This window comes from Mesocricetus auratus, unplaced genomic scaffold, assembly GCF_017639785.1.
Source record: "Mesocricetus auratus isolate SY011 unplaced genomic scaffold, BCM_Maur_2.0 Super-Scaffold_100676, whole genome shotgun sequence".
Classification (NCBI taxonomy): Eukaryota; Metazoa; Chordata; class Mammalia; order Rodentia; family Cricetidae; genus Mesocricetus; species Mesocricetus auratus.
This window is the reverse complement of record NW_024429266.1, coordinates 54,170,606-54,192,883: the sequence shown is the minus strand read 5'-3', so window position 1 is coordinate 54,192,883 and position 22,278 is coordinate 54,170,606. Positions and strand designations below refer to the sequence as shown.

The 22,278-nt window shown below is 41.0% G+C and overlaps 1 protein-coding gene across 3 annotated transcripts in view; it reads right to left on the bottom strand.

The window, feature by feature from the left end:
• Ipo9 (importin 9) overlaps nucleotides 1-22,278 on the bottom strand; it is a 42,201-nt gene that overhangs the window by 5,586 nt on the left and 14,337 nt on the right. For all 3 annotated transcript variants that reach the window (XM_005073401.4, XM_013115886.3, XM_040737033.1), the window contains 16 exons: nucleotides 18,010-18,098; nucleotides 17,058-17,144; nucleotides 16,403-16,522; nucleotides 16,212-16,312; nucleotides 15,985-16,043; nucleotides 15,281-15,432; nucleotides 13,398-13,496; nucleotides 12,471-12,577; nucleotides 11,494-11,633; nucleotides 9,285-9,444; nucleotides 5,977-6,203; nucleotides 3,420-3,568; nucleotides 2,718-2,846; nucleotides 1,694-1,969; nucleotides 944-1,110; nucleotides 135-268 (listed from right to left, as the gene is read on the bottom strand). In XM_005073401.4, the coding sequence (XP_005073458.1) occupies nucleotides 135-268; nucleotides 944-1,110; nucleotides 1,694-1,969; nucleotides 2,718-2,846; nucleotides 3,420-3,568; nucleotides 5,977-6,203; nucleotides 9,285-9,444; nucleotides 11,494-11,633; nucleotides 12,471-12,577; nucleotides 13,398-13,496; nucleotides 15,281-15,432; nucleotides 15,985-16,043; nucleotides 16,212-16,312; nucleotides 16,403-16,522; nucleotides 17,058-17,144; nucleotides 18,010-18,098 (2,196 nt within the window). The remainder of the gene's footprint in view (nucleotides 1-134; nucleotides 269-943; nucleotides 1,111-1,693; nucleotides 1,970-2,717; nucleotides 2,847-3,419; nucleotides 3,569-5,976; nucleotides 6,204-9,284; nucleotides 9,445-11,493; nucleotides 11,634-12,470; nucleotides 12,578-13,397; nucleotides 13,497-15,280; nucleotides 15,433-15,984; nucleotides 16,044-16,211; nucleotides 16,313-16,402; nucleotides 16,523-17,057; nucleotides 17,145-18,009; nucleotides 18,099-22,278) is intronic.

Here is a 22,278-nt window from a genome sequence, read left to right as displayed (position 1 = left end):
TCTGAATCATTTGTGCTTACTTTTCTGATTTTCTTTAAGAAACCCACAAAAAAAAAAAAAAAAGCAAAACACAGTATAGCCCTTTCCTTTCCTTAGACATCTTAAAGCCCTGCAGAAATGGAAGCCTTACTCACTTTTGGCTGTCTTTGAGCGGGTACGAATGCCTTCATCCATGCCATAGATCTCTTCTCCCTTCACACGAATATCTTGTAGCCGCTTGTCATCTGCATTGATGCCATGCTGAAGCAGTTTACATAGTGCCACAGAGCTGGAAAGAGCCAGAGAAAGTCAGCCAGCTCCCATCCAGCTTACTCCAAGGAGATTAGCTCGCTCTCAGAAGATGAAGACCCCCCCACTGGTGGGGAAACTTCTTTTCACAACTAATTAGGAGAGGCAGCAGAGTTCAGCTGAGAATGCGTGATTTGGTGCCCATGAGGTGGTCTACTGCTAAATGCTCAGCTTGAACAAAGTCTCACACAATGGCTGTCCACAGTGTATTTAGGTAATAAGACTCAGTTGAATAATCCTAGGCTAGAGAGGTTAGGGATTTAGCTTTGTGGTAGAAGGCTTGTCTAGCAAATTCAAGGCCACAGGTTTGGTTACGAGCACCAGAAAAATAAAAGAAGACAGAAGTCTAGGCTATGGAGTTACAAAGCAAAGGCTTGGGTTTATAGAGAATAAGCCACTATCTGTACTTAACCAGGCAGAGTCTGCTCCAGAGGAGGCTCTTAGCAGAGTTCAGAAATGCACATTCTACTCTGCTGATTGTTTTATGGGGAATTTCAACATGGAAGTATTCAAATATAATGTCATCCAGAAAGATGGAACAAAGAACACAGGGACAGCTTGGTATGTCAAATGTAAATCAATGGTGCAAGTCAGGGAGGAAAGATTTAAATGTGAGCAGAAGTAGAAAGCTCAGAGAAAAAAGGTAGGGCCCCACCTAACTTTGCCTTCATACTGTCCATAAAACAGATGCTGCCGGCTTGTCCACTCAGCCATCACAAACTCCAGGGCAGGCTTGCCAGTCGGTCCTGGGAGGCTACACAGGAACTCCAGCAGGGGTTCCAGTTGCGTGTGCACCAGATGCGCAAACACCATGATCAGAGACTAGACGAGAATAAGAGGGCACTTGTTTCAGGAAAAGACTTTATAGACATAGGAGAGGAGAGGGAATAGTCCAGTCAGTTAAGAAACAGAGTCTGGGGCTGAGCATGGTGGTGCACGCCTTTAATCCCAGTACTCAGGAAGCAGAGGCAAGGCAGATCACTGAGTTCCAGAGGCCAGCCTAATCTACATAGAAGAGTTCCAGGCTGCCAGAGCCACACAATGAGACTATTTAAAAAAAAAGGAAGAAAGAAAGGAAAAAAAAGAAAGAGTTTGGTTTGGGCTGGAGAAATGGCTCAGTGGTTAAGGACACCATTGTTTTGCTGATGAACTGGGTTCGGTTCCTAGTATCCACAACCATTTGTTACTCTGGTTCCAAGGGATTGGACTCCATGTATATGATATAAATATGGAATATTCTCATACACGTAAAATAAATCCTTATATACAGCAGAGTCCACTCATAGGCCAGAACATGGGGCTTTTCTTGTTTGTGTTTTTTGGCTGGATCAGATCCATTTTTTAACTGTTCTACAAGGATAGTGAGAATAAAACAACTCACGGCTCACATACCCATTGCTCTTACCTGCATGACACTGAGTGTCTCTGCTTGCTGCATCTTACTGAGGATGGCACGAAGAATCTGGTCCAGATTCTCCCCAAGCTCCCGCCCTGCTTTGGAGATGAGAGTGGAGACCAAGCGGCCCACAAAGGCCGCAGTGAACTCGGAAGTTCGTGGGTCCAGGAGCTGGCTCACCACTTGCATCACATACCATAGTCCATTGTGGCCTTGCTCGTCATGCCACTGGGCTACCTGTTCCAGTGTCACTGACACATAGGCCCGCAAGCATTCTCCACCATTCTGTGGAGACAGAAGTAACAAGATTAGCCAAGAAAGGAAAGGATGCAAGGAAGCCCTCGACTGTTACTGACAGAAGTCTATAACCCATGGGAGCAGTAAGCCTATGGGGTTCATGTGGCTCATAACACTAGATGTAGGAATTTACTGTTACAGATAAAGACAGGTACTAACACAATCCTTCCTTTAGCTAATCAGCTATCTGAAAACTGCCTACTTCTCATTACAAGGGCCAATTGCCAAGTAAAATGAGGTTTAACAGTAAAGATTTACTTTTGGTATTGAAAAAACCTCTTAGATGTAGCAATAATCAGGAGTATTAAAGGTCTTCATGAGATCTCACACAAATCAGTTTGCCTAGGGATTTCCAATCTGATCAGTATTTACTATCATTTTCCTGTATCCTTTATAAGCAACAACAATAAAGACCTGAAAAACAACCAACACATCCTTCACCAGGTCTATCACTTTGTTGACTCTATCAACTGAACCTTCAGAAAGTCCCAAGTCTGACACCTAAGCTCCTCTACAGCATCAATAACCAGATATAGCCAGCCAGATATCTGGTATGTACACTTTTTAAGGCTGTAACAGACCTCAGAACACAACCAAACCAGGCTTCTCTGAGTAAATTTGGAGTTGATAAACTTATATTTCCAAAGTATAATCATATGTCACTATTTTTTTCCCAGGTTACTAAATGGCTGTGGCTGGGAATATGTTTTCTCTCTTGTTTCCAAGTCTCAGATACCTGCATGGTGGCATTATCATCCGTGTGAAGGGTACATTGTGCCACAGCAGGGAAAGCTTGACAGATGAGCAGCTGGGAAAGGGGAGGTTTTGTATTTCGAACAACTGTGGTCAGGATATCAATGGCTGTCTGAAAGAAGAAAGAAAAGTCAAATTACTTCTAGGGTGGGAGGTATCCAGCAGTCAAGATGCCTGTTAGGTAGTTGGAGCTCTCAGCTTCATTATAATGCTTATGATTTTTATTAGCCATGGGGGTAAGGCGGTATTTGACAGTGGTTAGGGGGATATTTCAGTTGGTAAAGCATCTCCCTTGTTGCATAAAGAAACTGACTTCTACCCCCAGTATCTCTGTAAAAAAGGCAGGCATGGTGGCATGTGTGCTTATAATCCTTGTGCTGGGGAGGCAGAGAAAGGAGGTTCCCTAGGGCTTGCTGGCTAGTCAGCATACTTGTTAAGACTCAAGCCAATGAGAGATCTTGTTTCAAATGAGGTAGATTATGTTTCTGATGTCACTGGAGGTTGCCTTTCTGTCCCCACATGCATACACAGACACACATGCACTGGGAAGAAATGCCACCAAGCATGGTGGTGCATGCCTGTAATCCCATCATTGAGGAGACAGAGGCAGGCAGATCTCTGACTTCCTGTCCATAGGTGGATCTGTGGGTGGCACTTGGAGATTCTCACTCTTGTAACCACTTACCGCACAGAGCCCTGCAGGAATCTTATCTGCTGGGGCCTGCATTATGCTGACCAGAGTGGGAATCAGCCTCATCTGCATTGGGCCTTGACAGGCTTCTATCTGCGACAGCTCCTTGAAGATGTCCTGAGCCAGCGAGGCAACAACGGGATCTGAAGTGGATAAGGCAACATGGAACCTGTCTACATCTGGTCTAATGATGTTGTTTCTTGCTCTACATCTAACATAAATTAAAAACTTTGCACAGATTACATCTCACACACTTGGGAAGTGGATTAGCCAGCCATATGGATCACCTGAAGAACAAGAGGATGCTAAGTCTTCAAAAATATACAACAGATGTTTTCATCAGGGAATGGGCTTTTTAATAGCTACCCCTAAAGTTAAAGTAGGCTTTTCTTTGGGGTACCTGGAATGATAATGAAACCAATGATAAAAGCCTCCAAACCATAACAACAAACAAAAACCCCACTGATATCTTGTTAAGAATATCAGTGGTAGTGCATGTCTTTAATGCCAGCACTGGGGAGGCAGAGGCTGGCAGATCTTTGAGTTTAAGGCCAGCCTGGTCTACATAGTGAGTTCCAGGACAGCCAGGGCTGCACAAAGTGACCCTGTCTTGGAAAAAAGAAAGAAAGAAAAAAAAAAAAAAGATGAAAGTTCCAACACTGTTGCCCCCAGGTTCTCACACATTTAAAAAAAAAATATTTATTGTGGGGGTGGGGAGTGCCTTGGTCCTGCCTCAGCAAGATGATGGAAAAGACTTAGTAGACTTCCTAAGGGAGGCCTTACCCTATCCATAGAGCAGATGAGAGGAGGGGGGAGGGATAAGGGGAACCAGAGGAGAGGAGGGAGGGAGAACTGGGATTGGAATGTAAAAACTAAGTTAATAAAAAAAAAAAGAAAAAATATTTATTGGATTTATTTATACATATTGTATGGGTGTTTTACACCCCCCCCCCCCCAATGCAGTGTCCACAGAGACCAGAAGAGGATGTTTCCCTTTGAACTAGAGTTACAGAAGGGGCTATGGGCCAACATGTGGGTGATTGAACCAGGGGTCCCCTGGAAGGGCAGCCAGGGCTCTTAACTCCTGAGCCACCACTCCTGTCCTTTTTAACTTTTTCAAGAAGTCACACATATTTCTTAGGGAATAGCCACGACAGTCACGAAGAACTCCTAGGACCCTACATGTAGTGTAGTCAAAGGTACAGCTCTCAAAAGGTACAGAGCTTCATAAAGATATGGAGTTTCTTTTTGGTGCCTGCTTTGAGAAGGGTTCTCATTATATACCCTTTAACCTGTAATCCTCCAGCCTCAGCCCCAAGGGGTAGGATCACAGGTATGCATTACCTGACTAAGAAATGGAACTTCATGGCAATCTGCTTTACTTATGTAATAAAAATACCTTTTTCATTTAGCAGGAAAAGATATATGCAGTGTGCACTAAGGTTTATGTCAAAAGTAACTACAGCATTGCTTGTAACACAAACAAACAAACAAATAATCAAGATCTAGCCCTCCATTAACAGAATGGGTAAATAAAAGATATAGTCACTTCACAGAAAACTAATGAAGCCTGAAAAGGATGAGAGATCCACAAGCATGCTCTTTAGAACAAATTTTTCAAGTAAAAAAAAAAAAAAAAAAAAAAAACCAAAATAAAAACAAATAAGGTAGACAACACTTTTGGTAGGATATCGTATTAAAACTACTATTCCTGTATGTCTTATGGCTTCAATTCTGAAAACAAATATCCTTAATATTTTTTCCAGTACTTAGGTATAACTATATGATTATAAAAACATAAAAGCATTAAAGGAAAGAAAAGCCTGTAATCCCACCACCTAGAGATAACCTTCTGGCATATTCTCCTAGAATGTTTACCCTCTGCCCGCCGTATACACAGCTGCATACACATTCTCTTTTAAAACAAAAACTATAACTTCAGATAGTATTTGTTTGCATGTTCTGGTGATAACTATCTTTTCGCTTAACTTTTACTACCATATTAAAAATCCATGCTGGGGATGGAAGCCTGTGTGTATAATCTAGCGCTTGGGATGAGTAGGAAGAAGCAGGGAACAGCAGGGTCAGGACCAGGCTGAGCTACACGAGGGTCCAAACTCAAAGGGTGAGTTGTAGCTTGGCAACACAGCACTTGTTTCACGCGTGCAAGGTTTCTGTGCATGTTTCTTTAGTATTTTCTTCCCCCAGTGTTGCGGAATCAAACCCAGGGTCTTGTATGTTCTCGGCAAGGGTTCTATCACTTCACACCCCAGTCCCAGTCCTTGTCCAGACCGGTCAGAAAGTTATTTACTTTCCTATTTCATCATCAGAGTTTTGAATTACATCATTTTGTGTTGGTCTTTCTCACTATCTTTCCTAGCCCTTATGAGAATAAAATGACAGAAATTGGTATTCTACTTTGAAATGCTGCTGTATCCATCCGTTTAAACTATTTCTTTGCTTAGGATGTTAAGAACACCAGACCTCAGGGATAGCTTCCTAAAACCACCAGTCACTACTTCTTTTGGCGCTTCTCATCGAAATGGCATACCATTACTGTACTTTAGGAAAATGGCGATGGTGAAGGGACAGATTTTGCTTTCCACGCTTGCTGTGAATTCTGGGTCAACAGTACAAACGATACACAGGGTCTCCATCACCAGGTTGAGAACCTCTGAGCTGAACTGGGCTGCCAGGTGAATCAGGCCATCAAGGACACTGGGGAGGAAGGGCTGAAGCACATGTGTACTCTCTGAGACTTTCAGTTGATCACAGTAACTAGAGAGAGAGAGAGAGAGAGAGAGAGAGAGAGAGAGATAACTAAGAGTTACTCATAAGCTGACCCTTCCACTCTTAGGCTTTCCAATCTCATGACACATGCATATATAGCTTTATAAAGTCACTTCTATAGATACCTATGTTTTTATATATTTCTGTAGCATATCACACAAATAACAGTACCTTTAATTCTACTTTCTTCAAAATTGCTGCTTTGCTGGAGGATTGAACACAGGATCTCTCATACATGCTTAAGCAAGCACTCTTAACACTAAGCTATACTGCTAGCCCATCTGCTATTTTCATTAAAGTTCATCCCTCTCCTGTGATGAAGCAAATCCAGCTATATCATCACACCCAAATTATTATGATACTAGGTTAAATGTCTTATGAGTCCTCAGACTACAGTTTAAATCAGTGTCAAATTACCAAGATTTAGACATAAAGCTGGCAAGATGGCTCAGCCAGTAAAGGTAAATACCCCCAAGCATGACCTGAACTGAATCCCTAGAGACTACACAGTGGAGGGAGAGAATCATCTCTGGAAAGTTATTCTCTGACTTCCACCTGCAACCTGTAGTTCATGACCAGCCTGGCATACAGAGCAAGTTCAGGCTGCCAGGACTATACAGTGAGACCTGATCTCAAAAACAAAGCAAAACAACTCACAAAAAGCAAAATCAAAACACAAATGTAGTCTTAAAACATCTTTTCATTACAATTGTATAATAAGAGACTATTTTTTAACTTCCATGTTATAAATTTCATACTTTGAATTGAGTGTCAAAAATGTGTTTAATTTATATAAACAGTCTTATGTGTACTTAAAAAATTGGGATCTAAACTTCTCTATGTAGTTCTATTCCTCTCTTAGTAAATACTTGCTGAGTGTTGCTTTGTCTCTCACAGGATACACGTTACAAACACATTGCTTAAACCTTCACTTTCCTTCTTCTCTGATGGTGATAGGATTCAGGGCTTTGCACACATTGGGCAAACGCTCTACCGTGAACTACACCTCCAGCCCCATGCCTTTTTCTTCGGAACGGCAGTACCAGGTGACGAGACAGCTGCTGAGATGGCTCAATGGGTAAGGGTGCTTTGATGACAAACCTGGAGGTCTGAAGTGGATCCCCAGGACCCACATAGTGGAAGGATAACAGACTGCCACAAGTCGTTCTTTATGGGTCACGGCACACACGCCCTCCCACCACATATACACAAAGGCATAAAAAATTACAATAGAATGTCAGTAGAAAATAGAAATGAAAACATTGTTTCACTAAGCAACACCCTGTTAGTATAGATCGTCAACACTTATTCTTTTTTAGAATTGTTTTGGTTCTTATTTAATCCCCCCCACCCCAGACAGGGTTTCTCTGTATTGTTTTGGAGCCTGTCCTGGAACTCGCTCGGTAGAGCAGACTGGTTGAACTCACAGAGATCCGCCTGCCTCTGCCTCCCGAGTGCTGGAATTAAAGGTATGTGCCACCAATGCCTGGCCTTATTTTAAATTTTTAAAGATTTATTTATTTATTTATTATGTACAGTGTTCTGCCTGCATGTATGCCTGTACACCAGAAGAGGGCACCAGATCTCATTACAGATGGTTGTGAGCCACCATGTGGTTGCTGGGACCTCTGGAGGACCAGCTAGTGCTCTGAGTCATCTCAGCCCCTGCTTTTAAATTTATTATCCTGGTTTTACTCCTGGCCCATTTTTAAAGATTTAAATATGATATACATAGTATATTTATTTAGTTGGCAAAGGCTTTTAATTTTTTTCTTAAAAATATTATTTATTTATGTGTAGGAGGGGATCTGTGGTTTCTGATCAGTAGTTGGAGTTACAGGTAGTTGTAAACTCTATGATGTGGCATCAGAGCTTTCTGAAAAGCCATACTTGGTTTCTCTTAGTACACTATATTGGTAAATTCATTTATATCCAAAGATCGGTTTTATCAAGACTACACAGGAAAAGATGGGCCTTTGTTCACGACTGTACTACTTACTATTCACATGTACAGACAGAATAGGTAACTCCTCAATGTTCCCTAAAAATATCCCACCCTCCCTCTTTCTCTCTTAATGCATGCCTTCTCACTCATTGTTTCAAAAGTTAAGACAGAATTCAATTGAGATGCTTACATTTGGACCTTATAAAATCCTTTAAAATAACAATGTTTAGGCCCGGAGAGTGGGCTTGGCAGTTAAGAGCTCTTGTTCCTGTGGAGCACCTGAGCTCAGTTCCCAGAACTCACAACTGTCTATCACCCCAGTTCCAGGGATCCAATGCCCTCTTCTGACCTCTGTGGAGCACCAAACATGTACCTGGTACACAGACACTTGTGCAAGAAAACACGGCATACACATAAAATAAAAGTATAAAATAAAGAACATTTTAAAACAGCAATGTTTCCTCTGGGTAGGAACATATGTAAATGGCTATTGAACCTCTAGTCTTTACCTATGAAAAAGAGAGATGAAGCCGGGCCTAGTGGTGCACGTCTTTAATGCCTGCACTCAGGAGGCAGAGGCAGGCAGATCTCTGTGAGTTCAAGACCAGCCTGGTCTACAAGAGCTAGTTCCAGGACAGGCTCCAAAGTCAGAGAAACCCTGTCTCGAAAAACCAAATAAATAAGTAAAAATAAATAAAGAAAGAAAGAAAGAAAGAAAGAAAAGAGATGAAAGTGGAAAAGAATGAACTGTGTTTCTAGGCCACATTCTTTCAGATTTGGTTTCTAATATAGGGACTATCAACACAACGATGTGATTGCTAGTCAGACTTATATCCTTCATTAATTATGCAACTCTTACACAAATTACACATCACTCACAAACTTGGGTTATCCACTTCCTTCACAGCTGGAGTGAATTTAACAGAAATACGAAACAGAAGAGAACAGGACACCTTCTGAAATTACCTGCATTGCTTTTTTCCCCTTTCTTTCCAATATTTATCCCAAAGGAGATCTTCAGGAGAAATTTCCAAACATTATAATGCACGAGATAGCTATGATATTCTCTGCCTGAGTCATTTTCTCTTTAAGCAATTCTTACCATTCTATATTAACATACTTACCCCCAGATGGCTCTTACAGCAGAAATTCGAACCGACGGGGGTTGTGTTTCATGAAGACCACTAACTGTTGCCTGTAGGAACTGTTGAATCAGTTCAGGGGACATAGCAACAGTAAAACGACTGGCAGCCCAAAGTGCTCGTCCCAAGAGGAAAGGAGATGCTAAGAGAAAGAGAGCGATTATAGGTTAGATAATAAAAAGTTCTTCTTGCTCCCCCAACTCCATTTCTCAAATATTAAATAATTGGATGCTACATAACATACATGTTTTATTTGAAAGAAAAAGCACAATTTCATTTCGTAAAAGAATATGTGCAATGGATGATACAGGATCAATTTCTCAATTCTACCTCTGACTACTGAATATTCTGAGACTAAAGCTCTCGATATTTTTTACTTGCACTACCAGTTCATCTAAATCCTCCCCCACTACCACTTTCTTCCTATTACCACCCCAACACCAACACACAAATTACAGCTCTGATTATGTTATCCCTCTATTAATATCCTGCCAAATAATTTTACAGTCTACCAAATACACACAACAATAGTGATGACATTCAAGACTCCCTTTATGGCTACTAAACTCAGGCACACCCCAGCCCTGCAAACTCACACCTTGCTTTGTCAACTCTGGGTTTTGTTTAAATGACAAGTCAACACATTCCTCTTGTATATCATCTCAGTGATCTCTTAGGCTGAAGTAATCCCAGTTCTCTGAGCTACTGTAATTCTATATGCTCGGCTTTCTCATCTGCTATATTTTGTTTGATAGTGTATCCACTAGTGTAAGAATTACTACCTCCTGCCAAGCACAAATTGCTTGAGGAGACTGAATTTATTCAGCCTGTCAAGAGCTCAGCTTAGTTATTCACACTGAAATATGTAGCTGACAGGAATTATTGAATAGCTCCTAACAAACCAGTAAATGATCACTAAAACTTTAGGTATATAGAGGCAGTAATTGCCTAGGTATGGTCTAGGTGCTCCTTTAAAGTCCCTAGAGCTAAAATTATCACTTTTTAATTTAAACATTTTATAATCTTTTGTGTATGGGTGTTTTGTCTCCATGTATGTCTGTGTACTACATGAGTTTCTCTGTGTAGCCCTGTCTTCCCTGGAACTCACTCTGTAGACCAGGCTGGCCTCAAACTCAGAGATCTGCCTGGCTTTGTCTCTTAAATGCTGGGATTAAAGGTGTGTGCCACCACTGCTCAGCTCCCTAAAATCATTTTTTAAAAAGATTTTATTTATTATGTATACAGCACTTCATGTATGTCTGCACACCAGAAGAGGGCACCAGATCTCATTACAGATGGCTGTGAGCCATCATGTGGTTGCAGGGAATTGAACTCAGGACCTCTGGAAGAGCACCCAGTGCTCTTAACCTCTGAGCCATCTCTTCAGGCCCCCTAAAATCATTTTTAAAGGAATATCAAGACATTAACTGTTTTGTTCTCATTATTTCACAAGTGAACAATGACACTTTCCAGAGGTTACATGATACATAAATGACATCATGGCTATGATAACTGATGGTATGGATATAAGTTACAATCCTTTTTTTAAAAAGATTTTAATTTCAATTATGTATATATGTGTAGATGTATATACATGAGTGCAGTACCAGTACTTGCTAGAAGAGGACATCAGATTCCTTGGAGCTTGAGTTACAAGTAGTGGTGAGTTACACCTCTTGGGGTATTAAGAACTGAACTCAGATCTATATATACAAACATATATACACTAAGACTAAGGGAAGGAGGGAAAGAGAAAGAGAGAAAGAGAGAGAGAGAGAAAGAGAGAGAGAGAGAGAGAGAGAAGGAAAGGGGGCTAAGAGATGGCTCAGGGGGTTAAAAATTTCTGTTCTGTAATCATGAGGCTAAGAGTTTGGACCACAGCATCCATGCAACAAGCCAGGAGGCCAAGCAAATGTCTGTAATCCCAGCTCTGATAAGGGTGGAGCCAGTAGAACTAGCAGGACTTGCTGGATTTCAGTCTAGCCAAGATGTGAGCTTCAGGTTCAAGGAGAGACTTCGCCTCAAAGGAATAGGCAGAGAGTAATACAGGATACTTAACAACCTCTTCTGACCTATGATGAGCATATATCATACTCACACAGACAAACAAACAAATATTTTTAAACAGTATATAAGTAAGTTAATAGCAGGTTCCAAGATCTTCTAGAATCCTGCATGTATTAAAACATACCTGATAGGTTGAGGTCTGCAAGGATGACGTTGGTCAGGAACCCATGCATGTCAAAATGGATCCTGCCATTTTTCACACTGTCAGTGATGATGGATTTCACTGAGCCTAGAGCAAGCATGCAGGCCTCATGGATCTTCCACCTGCAAAAGGGATACTGCAGTTGTTAAAACAAACTACACTTTAAAATGAAATTTTTTTAGGTAAGGCCATTTAGAAAAGGGTATTCCAGAATGATCTGATCCCAACATCATTTCTAATTTATTTAATTTAAAACAATATTTTTACACCCATCCCCCCCCCCCCACAGGGAGCATTTACTAAGCAATAGCATGCATGCAGAGGTCAGCCCATTATTTCTACCCTGGAAGTTCTAGGGACTGAACTCGGTTTGTCAGGCTTGACATTAAGTGTCCTTACCTGCTGAGCCATCTCATCAGCATTATTATTATTTTGGTTTTTTGAGACAGGGCTTGTGTGTGTGTGTGTGTGTGTGTGTGTGTGTGTGTGTGTGTGTGTGTGTGTGTGTGTGTGTGTGTGTAGTCATGGAACTTGCTCTGTAGATCAGGCTGGCCTCGAACTCAGAAATTTGCTCACCTCTGTTTCTCAAGTGCTGGGACTAAATAAAGGCATATGCCACCCCCACTCTACCCCTCAGGCTGCCCTTATTTGAGGCAGGATCATACATGGGACAAGCTTGCCTCAAACTCACGTATCAAGGATGGCCTATAACTTCTAGATCTCTTGCCTCTAGCTCCCAAGTGCCAGAAGTCATATACCACATCCAGACTTATCCTTCCAATTTAAATACTATCAAATTCCTACAAAAACATGGGGGTATGTTAGGAGTCTTCTAATTAAAAATAAAAGCTGTCCTCTTCAAAGCTGTTTAGTTTAAAAAGGGATAAAATGAACTCATTTTCTGTCAGATCTGATGCACCAAACAAGTCTCTAAGCAGAGTGCTTCCTCATGTTCTTACCAATGCTCAGTGCCACTGGTTTTGGTTTGCTCAGCTTCTTGTAAATGCCGAGTGGCTGCAGCAGCCAGGGCTGCTGCACTCTCATTCTGGAAATCTGTGGCCACAGCCTAGGGAGAGAGAAGATCTAAAAATAAATCTATGTGTGTAGATGGTTCAAACTCTTTGACATACCCACACTAAAGCCTGATCAGGTATACTAAAAGTGAACCCATTAGTTCAGGGTCTAATGAAATTAAGAGCAACACCTGAAACTCTGTAGTATTTATGCATTGTAAGGCTAAATAGCTCTAAATAGTTGATGTCTTTGGCTCTAATTAAATAAAGTGTAAGTAAAAAATAATAGTCTTGGATAACAATGGACCAGAAATTCTCTTGGAAGCTGACTGATTGTGAAAATATAAGGCCACTCTAATACATTTTTGGTTCCAGCAATTCAGCCAAGCTCACTTTGCACATGCTAGGCAAGTGCTCTACTACTGAGCTATATTATATTCCCAGCTCCTCGTGTAATGTCATATGTGCTTAGACACACTAAACAGTAACAAGACATGATTTACCAACAAACCAAACAGGAATGGCAGTTTCTTCCCGGCATTCTGGCCTAGAGACAACCCTATGCTCTAGTTAGAGGAGCCAAAGAAGTCATGAGCTGATGCTCCGTGCTCATCTCCCAACAATCTCTTTAAGTTTGTCAGCTTCTGCTTTGCACCATGGAGGCTGGCTGAAGGCAGGAGCAAACACAAGTGTTCCTGACTCAATGAAGTTTGGAATTTTTAAGTCTCAAATTTCATAAGCAACTTTCTTATAGCCTTAAAAAGGTCTGAGGTGAAACTGCCCAACAGTGCTGCTTACCTTGGGTTAGATGTCTAGGAAGAAACTTCCAGTTACTGGAGGGTTATTTGGTTGAAGTAGCAACGTAACTCTTACCAGCAACAAGTCTTGAGCTGCAATTCTAACGGTGTAGGAAAAAGTGTCATCATCCTCATCTTCTACAAACTGTTGTGGGTTAGCTGTCCACACTTTAATCTGCAAAGAGGATGAGGTCAGGTGATTGTGAGGCCACCACTCTTGTCTATATGTTCCTTCTTTATCAGCAGACATAGGAAGATCTCAATTTTATAACCCGATCACACTCTAAAGTCTTTTCTTTTTGAGATAGGGTCCTGGCTGGCCCTGAGAGAGATCTGTCTGTCTCCCGTGCTTTAAAGTCTTTATTTATTTTGTCGTTGAGAAACAAATCATTTATCCAAATCTGTAGGAATGGCTATTTTTCTGTAGCAGAATCTTCTTTAGAATTTGACGAATTTGCCACAGAGAGGTGGCGGTAGCATATGCCTTTAAACTTAGCACATGGGAGGCAGAGGTGGGTGGATCTCTGTGATTTCCAGGACAGTTTAGTCTACATAGAAAAACCCGGTCTTGAGCGCCCACTCTCCTAAAAAAGAATTTGATAAATTACCTGGTTACTGCCATCAGCATGTTACTTTGATGAACAGATTTTCTGAATATACTAGGATATTTACTACAAAGTCATACCAATTTTTGTATGAAAAATATTGTAACTCATATTCTTAAACTTTATGCTCATGAAGAGTAGGTTCTCTCCTACCACATGGGTCCCAGGATTGAACTCAGGTCATTAGGCTTGGTGGCAAATGTTTTTACCTGCTGAGCCATCTCAATAGTCCATGCTGATGTATTCTTTTATTCTTAATATTAAAAATTACAGTATTTTTTATTAATTCTTTGAGACCTTCATACAATGTGTTTTGAGCACATTCACCACTTCACTCTTCCCTGCAACTCTCCCCAGAACTGGGAAAATTCATTTATTTTTAAATTTTTCTTTTGTTTTGCTTTTCAAGATAGGGTTTCTCTGTGTAGTCCTGCCTGTCCTGGCACTCACTCTGTAGACCAAGATGGCCTCAAACTTAGAGGTCCACCTGCTTCCATTTTCTGAGTGGCGGTATTGAAGGGCACCATGTCTGGTTGGAGAAACAAGTTTTAAAAACCTTGATGTTGTTACTCGTTTGTTCCTCCTCTAAATGCAGATCAGAAAAGCCATGGAGACTTCAAAGAGGCTAAAGAACAAACAGCAAAAGTAAGTGTGGTGGCAGGAACAGGAGCAGCAGAAATAAAAGCCTATCAATAAAAGCCTGAGTTCCGCTGGGCGGTGGTGGCGCACACCTTTAATCCCAGCACTCGGGAGGCAGAGGCAGGCAGATCTCTGTGAGTTTGAGTCTGGGCTGGACTGACAGCCTCCAAAACAATACAGAGAAACCCTGTCTCATAAAACAAAACAAAACAAAAAGCCTGAGTTCCAGAGCAATCTAAGAAAATGTTACTCAAATTTAAGCAACTCAACTTTTGAGGGTATGGTTTGCTTAAATATGGTGTATTATAGATATAGCTAGGTCATGGGAACTCCCAGGGATTCCCACACATTCTCATTAAGATCTCACCAACCATTTGTCTCAGCTGCTGCATTCTTGAATGTCCTTTTCTGGCTTCTAATGACCCATTTCACTATTTAGTGTTGAATAGGGTCTCATATACACTATGATCTTTGGTTTCACAGAGATTTTTCTAATGAAAAAAGTGTTCTGAAAGTCTAGCCAAAATTAAAGTTGATAAAACTCCCTATGCACAGGGATTTGGTGATAAAATGATGCCAAAACTTTTCTAGGATTTCACATAAAGTTAGTCTCTTACTGTCTGTTTTTTAGAAATGAGATGTCTACTTGACCAAGGTGTCACATTCTTCAAGTTTCCAATACAAGTTAGTAACTTGTCCCCCAAGTACCACTTGCCTGTTCCTCGGTGATCTGCATATACAGGATAATGTAGTAAATAAGCTCAGGCAAAGCCTTCTTAACGGTGCTTTTGAATTTGCTGTTTTCTAGTAGGGCATGGACAAATTCAAAAATGCTAAAGACGAGGTTTTCAAAGCCTAGGACTTCTCCTACAGGGAATATACAAGAGCACAAATTAAAACAAAAAGCATTCATTTTGGAAATAAACTACATTACCTTTGTCAATCAACTGAGTATGTAACTACTTGCTAATTATTCCTGAAAGATTGGTACAGGAGGCTTTAGTTTCCTTCTTTATAGTCAAAGAAAGTTACTTTGAGTGTAGTAAATACTTTTAGGAGTTAAAAAACAAAACAAAACCAAAAAACACAAACATTGAACATATTTCCCAGCATATCTATTTTTTATCTGAAATACTTAAATACTGACATAGAAATGGAGAGTAGCATCATCTAGGACTTCAAAGTTAAATGAGGCAAAACATCACAGGTAACTGGATTAGACATCTGCTATAACCCAAATGCTGTGACTTTCAGTGGACTTTGAATGTCCTTAAGGATGAGATGGGATGAATCAATGCCCCACCTAATGCACTGAAAAGATGAGCTTACTGCCCTTTTTGTTCTCTACCTCTAACTTGTCTTTGTCCAGATTCCTTTCCCTAAGAGTGGGTATTTGTTAGGATCAGATAAACTACATACCATCTGAGTCCACAGGGTCTTCAACTTCCTCTGTGTAATTCACTTCTGTCCTCACATAAGTATGATGCAGAGTAAAGGCAAAGAACCTGGAGTCTAAGGGAGTGCTATATATATACCCCAACACTATGATCACACAAACATGAAGAGCAGGAGCGAGTGACTGTGAGACCCTAGGCTAGACCCCCAACTATAGGCAGTGGGTCCTTTGGGTTTTCAGGAAAGGATATAAGGCAGCACTTTCAGTTAGAGTGTTCCAAACAATGGGCAGGATCTGCTGCATGGAGGACACCATGTGCTTTGGGAAGTTTTTCACCAAGGCTGTCACTGCCTGAGAAGAGAAAAAACAAAAACCACTGAGTAACACAGAAGCAATTTCTGACTCTCTCAACTCCAAATCTCACTGTTAATATATCTTTACCTTCAGAACCTCCATCTTAAAACCACTGTCAGATGTGGGGCCATCTGGCATCTGGAGGGCCTGAACAAAGGCCTCTGTGAACTGCTGAACCACGGGAAAGATCAGAACTTTGGCTGCACCCTGAAAACAGAAAGCAAAGTCAATGCTCAACAGCTTTATATATATATAATATATATATATATACTCCTCTCTCTCTCTCTCTCTCTCTCTCTCTCTCTCTCTCTCTCTCTCTCTCTCTCTCTCTCAGAGCCTTTTAAGATAGTAGAAAGGCTTGAGATATCTAATATGAAGGGTGGAAGTATAGTTCAGTGGCAGAGTGCTTGCCTGGAATGCATCAGGTCCTAGGTTTAATTCCCAGCATGGGAAAACCAACCCTCCCCCCAAAAAACTCCCAAAGCCCCCCAAAACTAAACAACAACAACAAAACACCCAAAAACCAGACAGAAAGAAATATATAGGAATGGATATAGGAAAGGCATTTGTAACTAAAACTAAGATATATATGTTAAAAATTTAATGAAAATGTTAAATCTATCTATGTAAGACTGGCTTGCATGCTTTCTGGTAGTTACGAAATGAGTCATTAGCAATGGAAAGCATTAATAAAGACTTTGAAGCACAAATTTTGTTAATCATGAACCAAAGGTTCACTTACCTTTTCCAGCTCCTCCATGTTACAGATCATATGGGCACAAGTAGTAAAAATCTCTACTGCTCGGGAACGAGTTCGAATACCATACACCTGGGGAAAAGACCATGGCATAGTCATGAGACTGGAGTGTGTATGTGTGTACATGTGGTTAGAAGAAAACCCTCGCAGTTAAAATTAATTCCCTAAAGAGATATAGATTCAATTCACTTATGTAAAAAATGGGTTTCTGTAATTAAGAGAGCATAATGCAACAAAATGTTAGAACTTACTAAAATCAGCCTTTTATAAACAGGTCTGTGTCTAAAAACAGGTCCTATAGCTACTTTTTTTTTTGAGACAGGGTCTTACTCTGTAGACCCCACTGGCCTTTAACTCACTGTATAGACTAGGTTAGCCTAGAACTCAGCCTGCTTCTGCCTCCCAAATAACGGGATTAAAGACACACTCCACTGAATCACATGCTCTATATAGTACTATATCCAGACTTCTCAATATATTTCTTTTAAAATGTGGAGTATTCATTGGGGGCAAGGGATTATGGATGCCGAATACCTATAAATGTTCATAGATTATTGTGTACAGATCACTATTTATGTACATACTAACACACATATACTCAATACATTAAGAATCTATTCACACAATGAAGTACCATACTATTTCTAAATTCTTAGCTGAATAAGCAAGGTTGGGAGTGGCACTATAGACTCAAGGAGGGCAGGGTGACAGAAGCTATGCATATTGATATATTTCAGTTACTTTATTAGGAGCTTTTATCAAAGGCTTTCCCTTAGAATCATGAATTCAAAGACTATGGTCAACTCAATTTCTGATCTAGATCAATTGTCAGTTCTAGTTTTTTGGTATCAGTGACAAATACCATGACCAGAGATGTGGATGCTGACCAGAGCCAAACAGGTCTTTTGGCTGCAACCACTGTGCTGAGATTTCATACCTCAGCCATGGTGAAGATCTTATACATCTCTGGGAGAATGACAGGAGCAACAAGTGGCATCTGTGTGTCTGTCACTTCTCGAGTAAACTCTGCAAAGACAAAAAGTAAGAAAAAATGCTTCATAAAAGTGAAGTGTGAAAATTCCCAAGTCACCTAGGTGGAGTTCCCAGTCAGCACATGATGGCCACTGGTCTAGCAGCCTCACCCTGAGGAAGAGAGAGAAGCCATGTATTATTTGTTAGACGGGAGAGAGACTTCCTTTGTGTAAAGGAAGACAAGAGATTAAGACAGAGACCCAGTACAGAGATCTGTGACCCAACTGCACACAAGTAAAGACAAAGAGGTGCTGCTGGTGAGTCATGCTAGTGTGAGCACCCCTTGTACATCTCTCAGCTGTCCTTTGCTTTTCCGTTCTGTCCTCTGACAAGTTACTTCAATGCAATAACAAAACAAACATAAGCCAGGCACAGTACTCAGGAGCCATAGCCAGGCAGGTCTCTGTGAATTAAAGGGCAGCCTGGTCTACATAGCAAGTTCCAGGACAACTAGGTCTATCCTGACTTGAAAAAACTAGCTAACCAACCAACCACCCACAGATATATTAAGTGTCAACTCCATTCATTTACCAACGTGTAATGCTGGAGCCATTCTTAGCTGGACAGGAAGGGGATTCCTAAGTGAAGGTGTTTAACCCACTGCAGACTTGAAAGAGACTAGAGAAATATAGGTCACATCTCCTTGTGTTTAGAAAAATAAAATAAGAAAATGATATGCAAAGCACATAAAGACCCTGTATCAATCCCACAAGTTATGAGTTGTGGTTTCCACCGGCCATTGGTGGCGCACGCCTTTAATCCCAGCACTCGGGAGGCAGAGGCAGGCGGATCTCTGTGAGTTCCAGGCCGGGCTGGACCAACAGCCTCTAAAACAATACAGAGAAACCCTGTCTTGTAAAAACAAACAAACAAACAAAAAACAAACAAAAATATATATATATACACACACGTATATATATACACATATACACATACTGGATATCATACTACTATTTCTTGGCCTTTGACCTAAGATCAAGCATAGACTTCACATTTATAGTAAGTTTTATGAAAAAAAAATACAACATAGGGCTTGGTCAAGAAGTTTAGCATCAGTATCATCTCCATCACTACAAAAAAAGACCTAGTATCATCTCCACCACTACAAAAAAAGAAAGCTAAAGGGAACTTAGTAAGGAAGTGACTAATTGTACTTTTTAACTTTTCTATAATCATTGTGGACAGTCTCAATTTATTATAGGTTTAAACTCAAAAAGTAAGTTTTCTGCAGCACTCGGGAGGCAGAGGCAGGCGGATCTCTGTGAGTTCGAGGCCAGCCTGGTCTACAGAGTGAGTTCCAGGACAGCCTCCAAAACAATACAGAGAATCCCTGTCTGGAACCCCCCCCCCAAAAAAAGAACAACATCTTCTCAAAAAAGGTCTCAAAGACACTGGGCACAGTGATACATGCCTATAGGCCCAGATATTCAGGAAGCTTAGGCAGAAGTATTTATTACAGGAGCACAGGAGTAAGAAGCCAGCCTGGCCAACACAGAGTGACTCCATCTCCAATAACACAAAACAGCTTAAAGAGAACTGGTCCCATTTTTCTCATGAGTTCCTACCCACACACTAATATTCTTCTGACTTCACATATATTTCAGCTTCTGTGGTGCAAAGTTGAAAGTCTATCCTCCTTTGAAAATAACTGGAGTAGCTATCTGTGAATGAAGGTTGGCTGTCATCCACTCCATGTCTGATGACTCAACTACAAAAAGATACAAATTTCTCCAGCATTTCTTTCTCTTGGCTGACAGAAAATGATCTCACTGTACAGTAACTTCTTTAGTTAAGTAAAAAGAAGACCCTTCTGCATTCCAATCAGGATAACTGTACAGTCATCCTTTCTCTCCAGGCCTGTTAGAAAAATGTAAAACTTTTTTACAGGAAGATTAGGAACAGTGTTTCTTTCCTTGATTTAAAAATAAACTATCTTTTGGTAGATATCCTGGCACCATGATAGTGTAAATAAAGGATCTTAAAAGTTCAATTCCAGGGGCTGGAGAGATGGCTCAGCGGTTAAGAGAACTGACTGTTCTTCCAGAGGTCCTGAGTTTAATTCCCAGCAACCACATGGTGGCTCACAACCACCTTGAATCAGATCTGGTACCCTCTGCTGGCCTGTAGGCAGAAAGCTGTACACACACACACACACACACACACACACACACACACACACACACACACACAAAGTTCAATTCCTGCCAGGCGTTGGTGGCGCACGCCTTTAATCCTAGTACTCGGGAGGCAGAGGCAGAGGCAGACGGATCTCTGTGAGTTTGAGACCAGCCTGGTCTACAAGAGCTAGTTCCAGGACAGCCTCCAAAGCCACAGAGAAACCCTGTCTTGAAAAACCCAAAAAACCAAAAATCAAAAAAAAAAAAAAACCCTAAAAAGTATAAAAAGTCAATAAATAAAAATGAATGGACAAGTAAACTATGGCATAAATGCCAAGTAAACTGCGATTCAAGAACTACAGGTGCTATTCCTCAAACACACCAGACTACAGGAACAGGACAGGCTACATAGTGTGTAGGATCCATTTTTTCTAGTTTATTTTCTGATGCTGTGAGATAACCAACTAGGGCAGGAAACTGCTTATTTAGGCTTTCAGGTTATAGTCTTCTATCAAGGGAAGCCAAAGCAGGAACTGAAGCAGAGGCCACAGAGGAATGCTGTTTACTGGCTCACATCTCTGGTTTTCTCTGCTACCTTGCCTAGCGATGGCATCACCTACAGTGGGCTGGGCTCTCCTACATCAATTAGCAATTAAGAAAATGACTCAAAGAGATGCCCATAGGCCAATCTCCTATGTGTGTGACAACTGAAGCTAACTAGGACTACACAAAATACACAGAACAAAGAAAGCAAAGTGAAAGCAGCAAGAGAGAAACACAGGGCCACATGACAGGCAGGTCCACTGAGTAACACCAGAAAATTCAACTGAAACTTTAAAAACTATCTTGGAGTGATGTATTTCAAGTTCTGAAGAACTACTGCCAATCCAGAGCTCTATGCCAGCAAAGCTACTTGTCATAACTGAAGGGAAGATAAAAGCTTTTCATGACAAAAACAGACTAAAGGAATCCCTCACAATGAAGAGAAAAACAAATCCATGAATGAGCCACAGAAAATAAACCATGCTAGAAAAATACCAGGCAAGAGAAGAAGGGGGGGAAAAAAACAACAAAACGTCATGAATGAATGCACACCTTTCTTTTCTTTTTTTTTTTAATGTATTAATTTTTACTTTATATGCACTGGTGCTTTGCCATGGGTGTCAGATCCCCTGGAACTGGAATTACATACAGTTGTGAGCTGCCATGTGGGTGCTGGGAATTGAACCCAGGTCCTCTTCAGCTCCCAAATTTTAGGTCTGCTCATAGGAGGGAATTCATGCCTACTGGTCCTGTAAACCTGGTCAAATGACCATGGTTTAGGAGGTCCTAGGTCTTGAGGGAAACTTACTACTTTTGTTTTGTTAAGTAGCATATTCTCAAACTTCCTTCTAAATATTTATGCTTAAACCCATGGATGAGTGTTGCCCACAATCTCAGCTAGAGAAGCTTCTTTCTGCAGGCCAGCAGAAATTCAAAACTGGTCAAAGTATAAGTGACTATTTATTGAGTGCTTAGCTCTAAAGGGACATCTATATTAAGTTCCCTATTCCAGCCCCCAGGCTCAGGGAAAGTCACAGAAGATGAGGTAGAAAGAATATAAGAACTGTAGGATGGAGAGGAATGTTGTGAAATGCCATCTTTCGGATATGACACAGTCAATGTTCTCATGAACTCACAGCAGCTATGGTTACCTGCACAAGACCATGTCAATGTCAGTCAATATTCCAACAAGCAATAATGATTAGACTCAGTGGTTAACATGAAAAAGTGGGGGCCATAAAGGGGGAATGGGGACATGTTGGGGGTACTGAGGAGAGTGGAGTGGGTAGTTGAGGGTGGACACGACTAAGATATATTTTTTTACATGTTTAAAATTGTCAAAAAATTGCCAGGCCGGGGTGGCTCACTCCTTTAATCCCTGTACTCAGGAGGCAGAGGCAGGCAGATCTCTGTCAGTTCGAAGCCAATCTGGTCTACAGAGCGAGTTCCAGGACAGGTTCCAAAGCCTTAGAGAAACTCTGTCTTGAAACACCAAACTAAACCAAACCCAAACC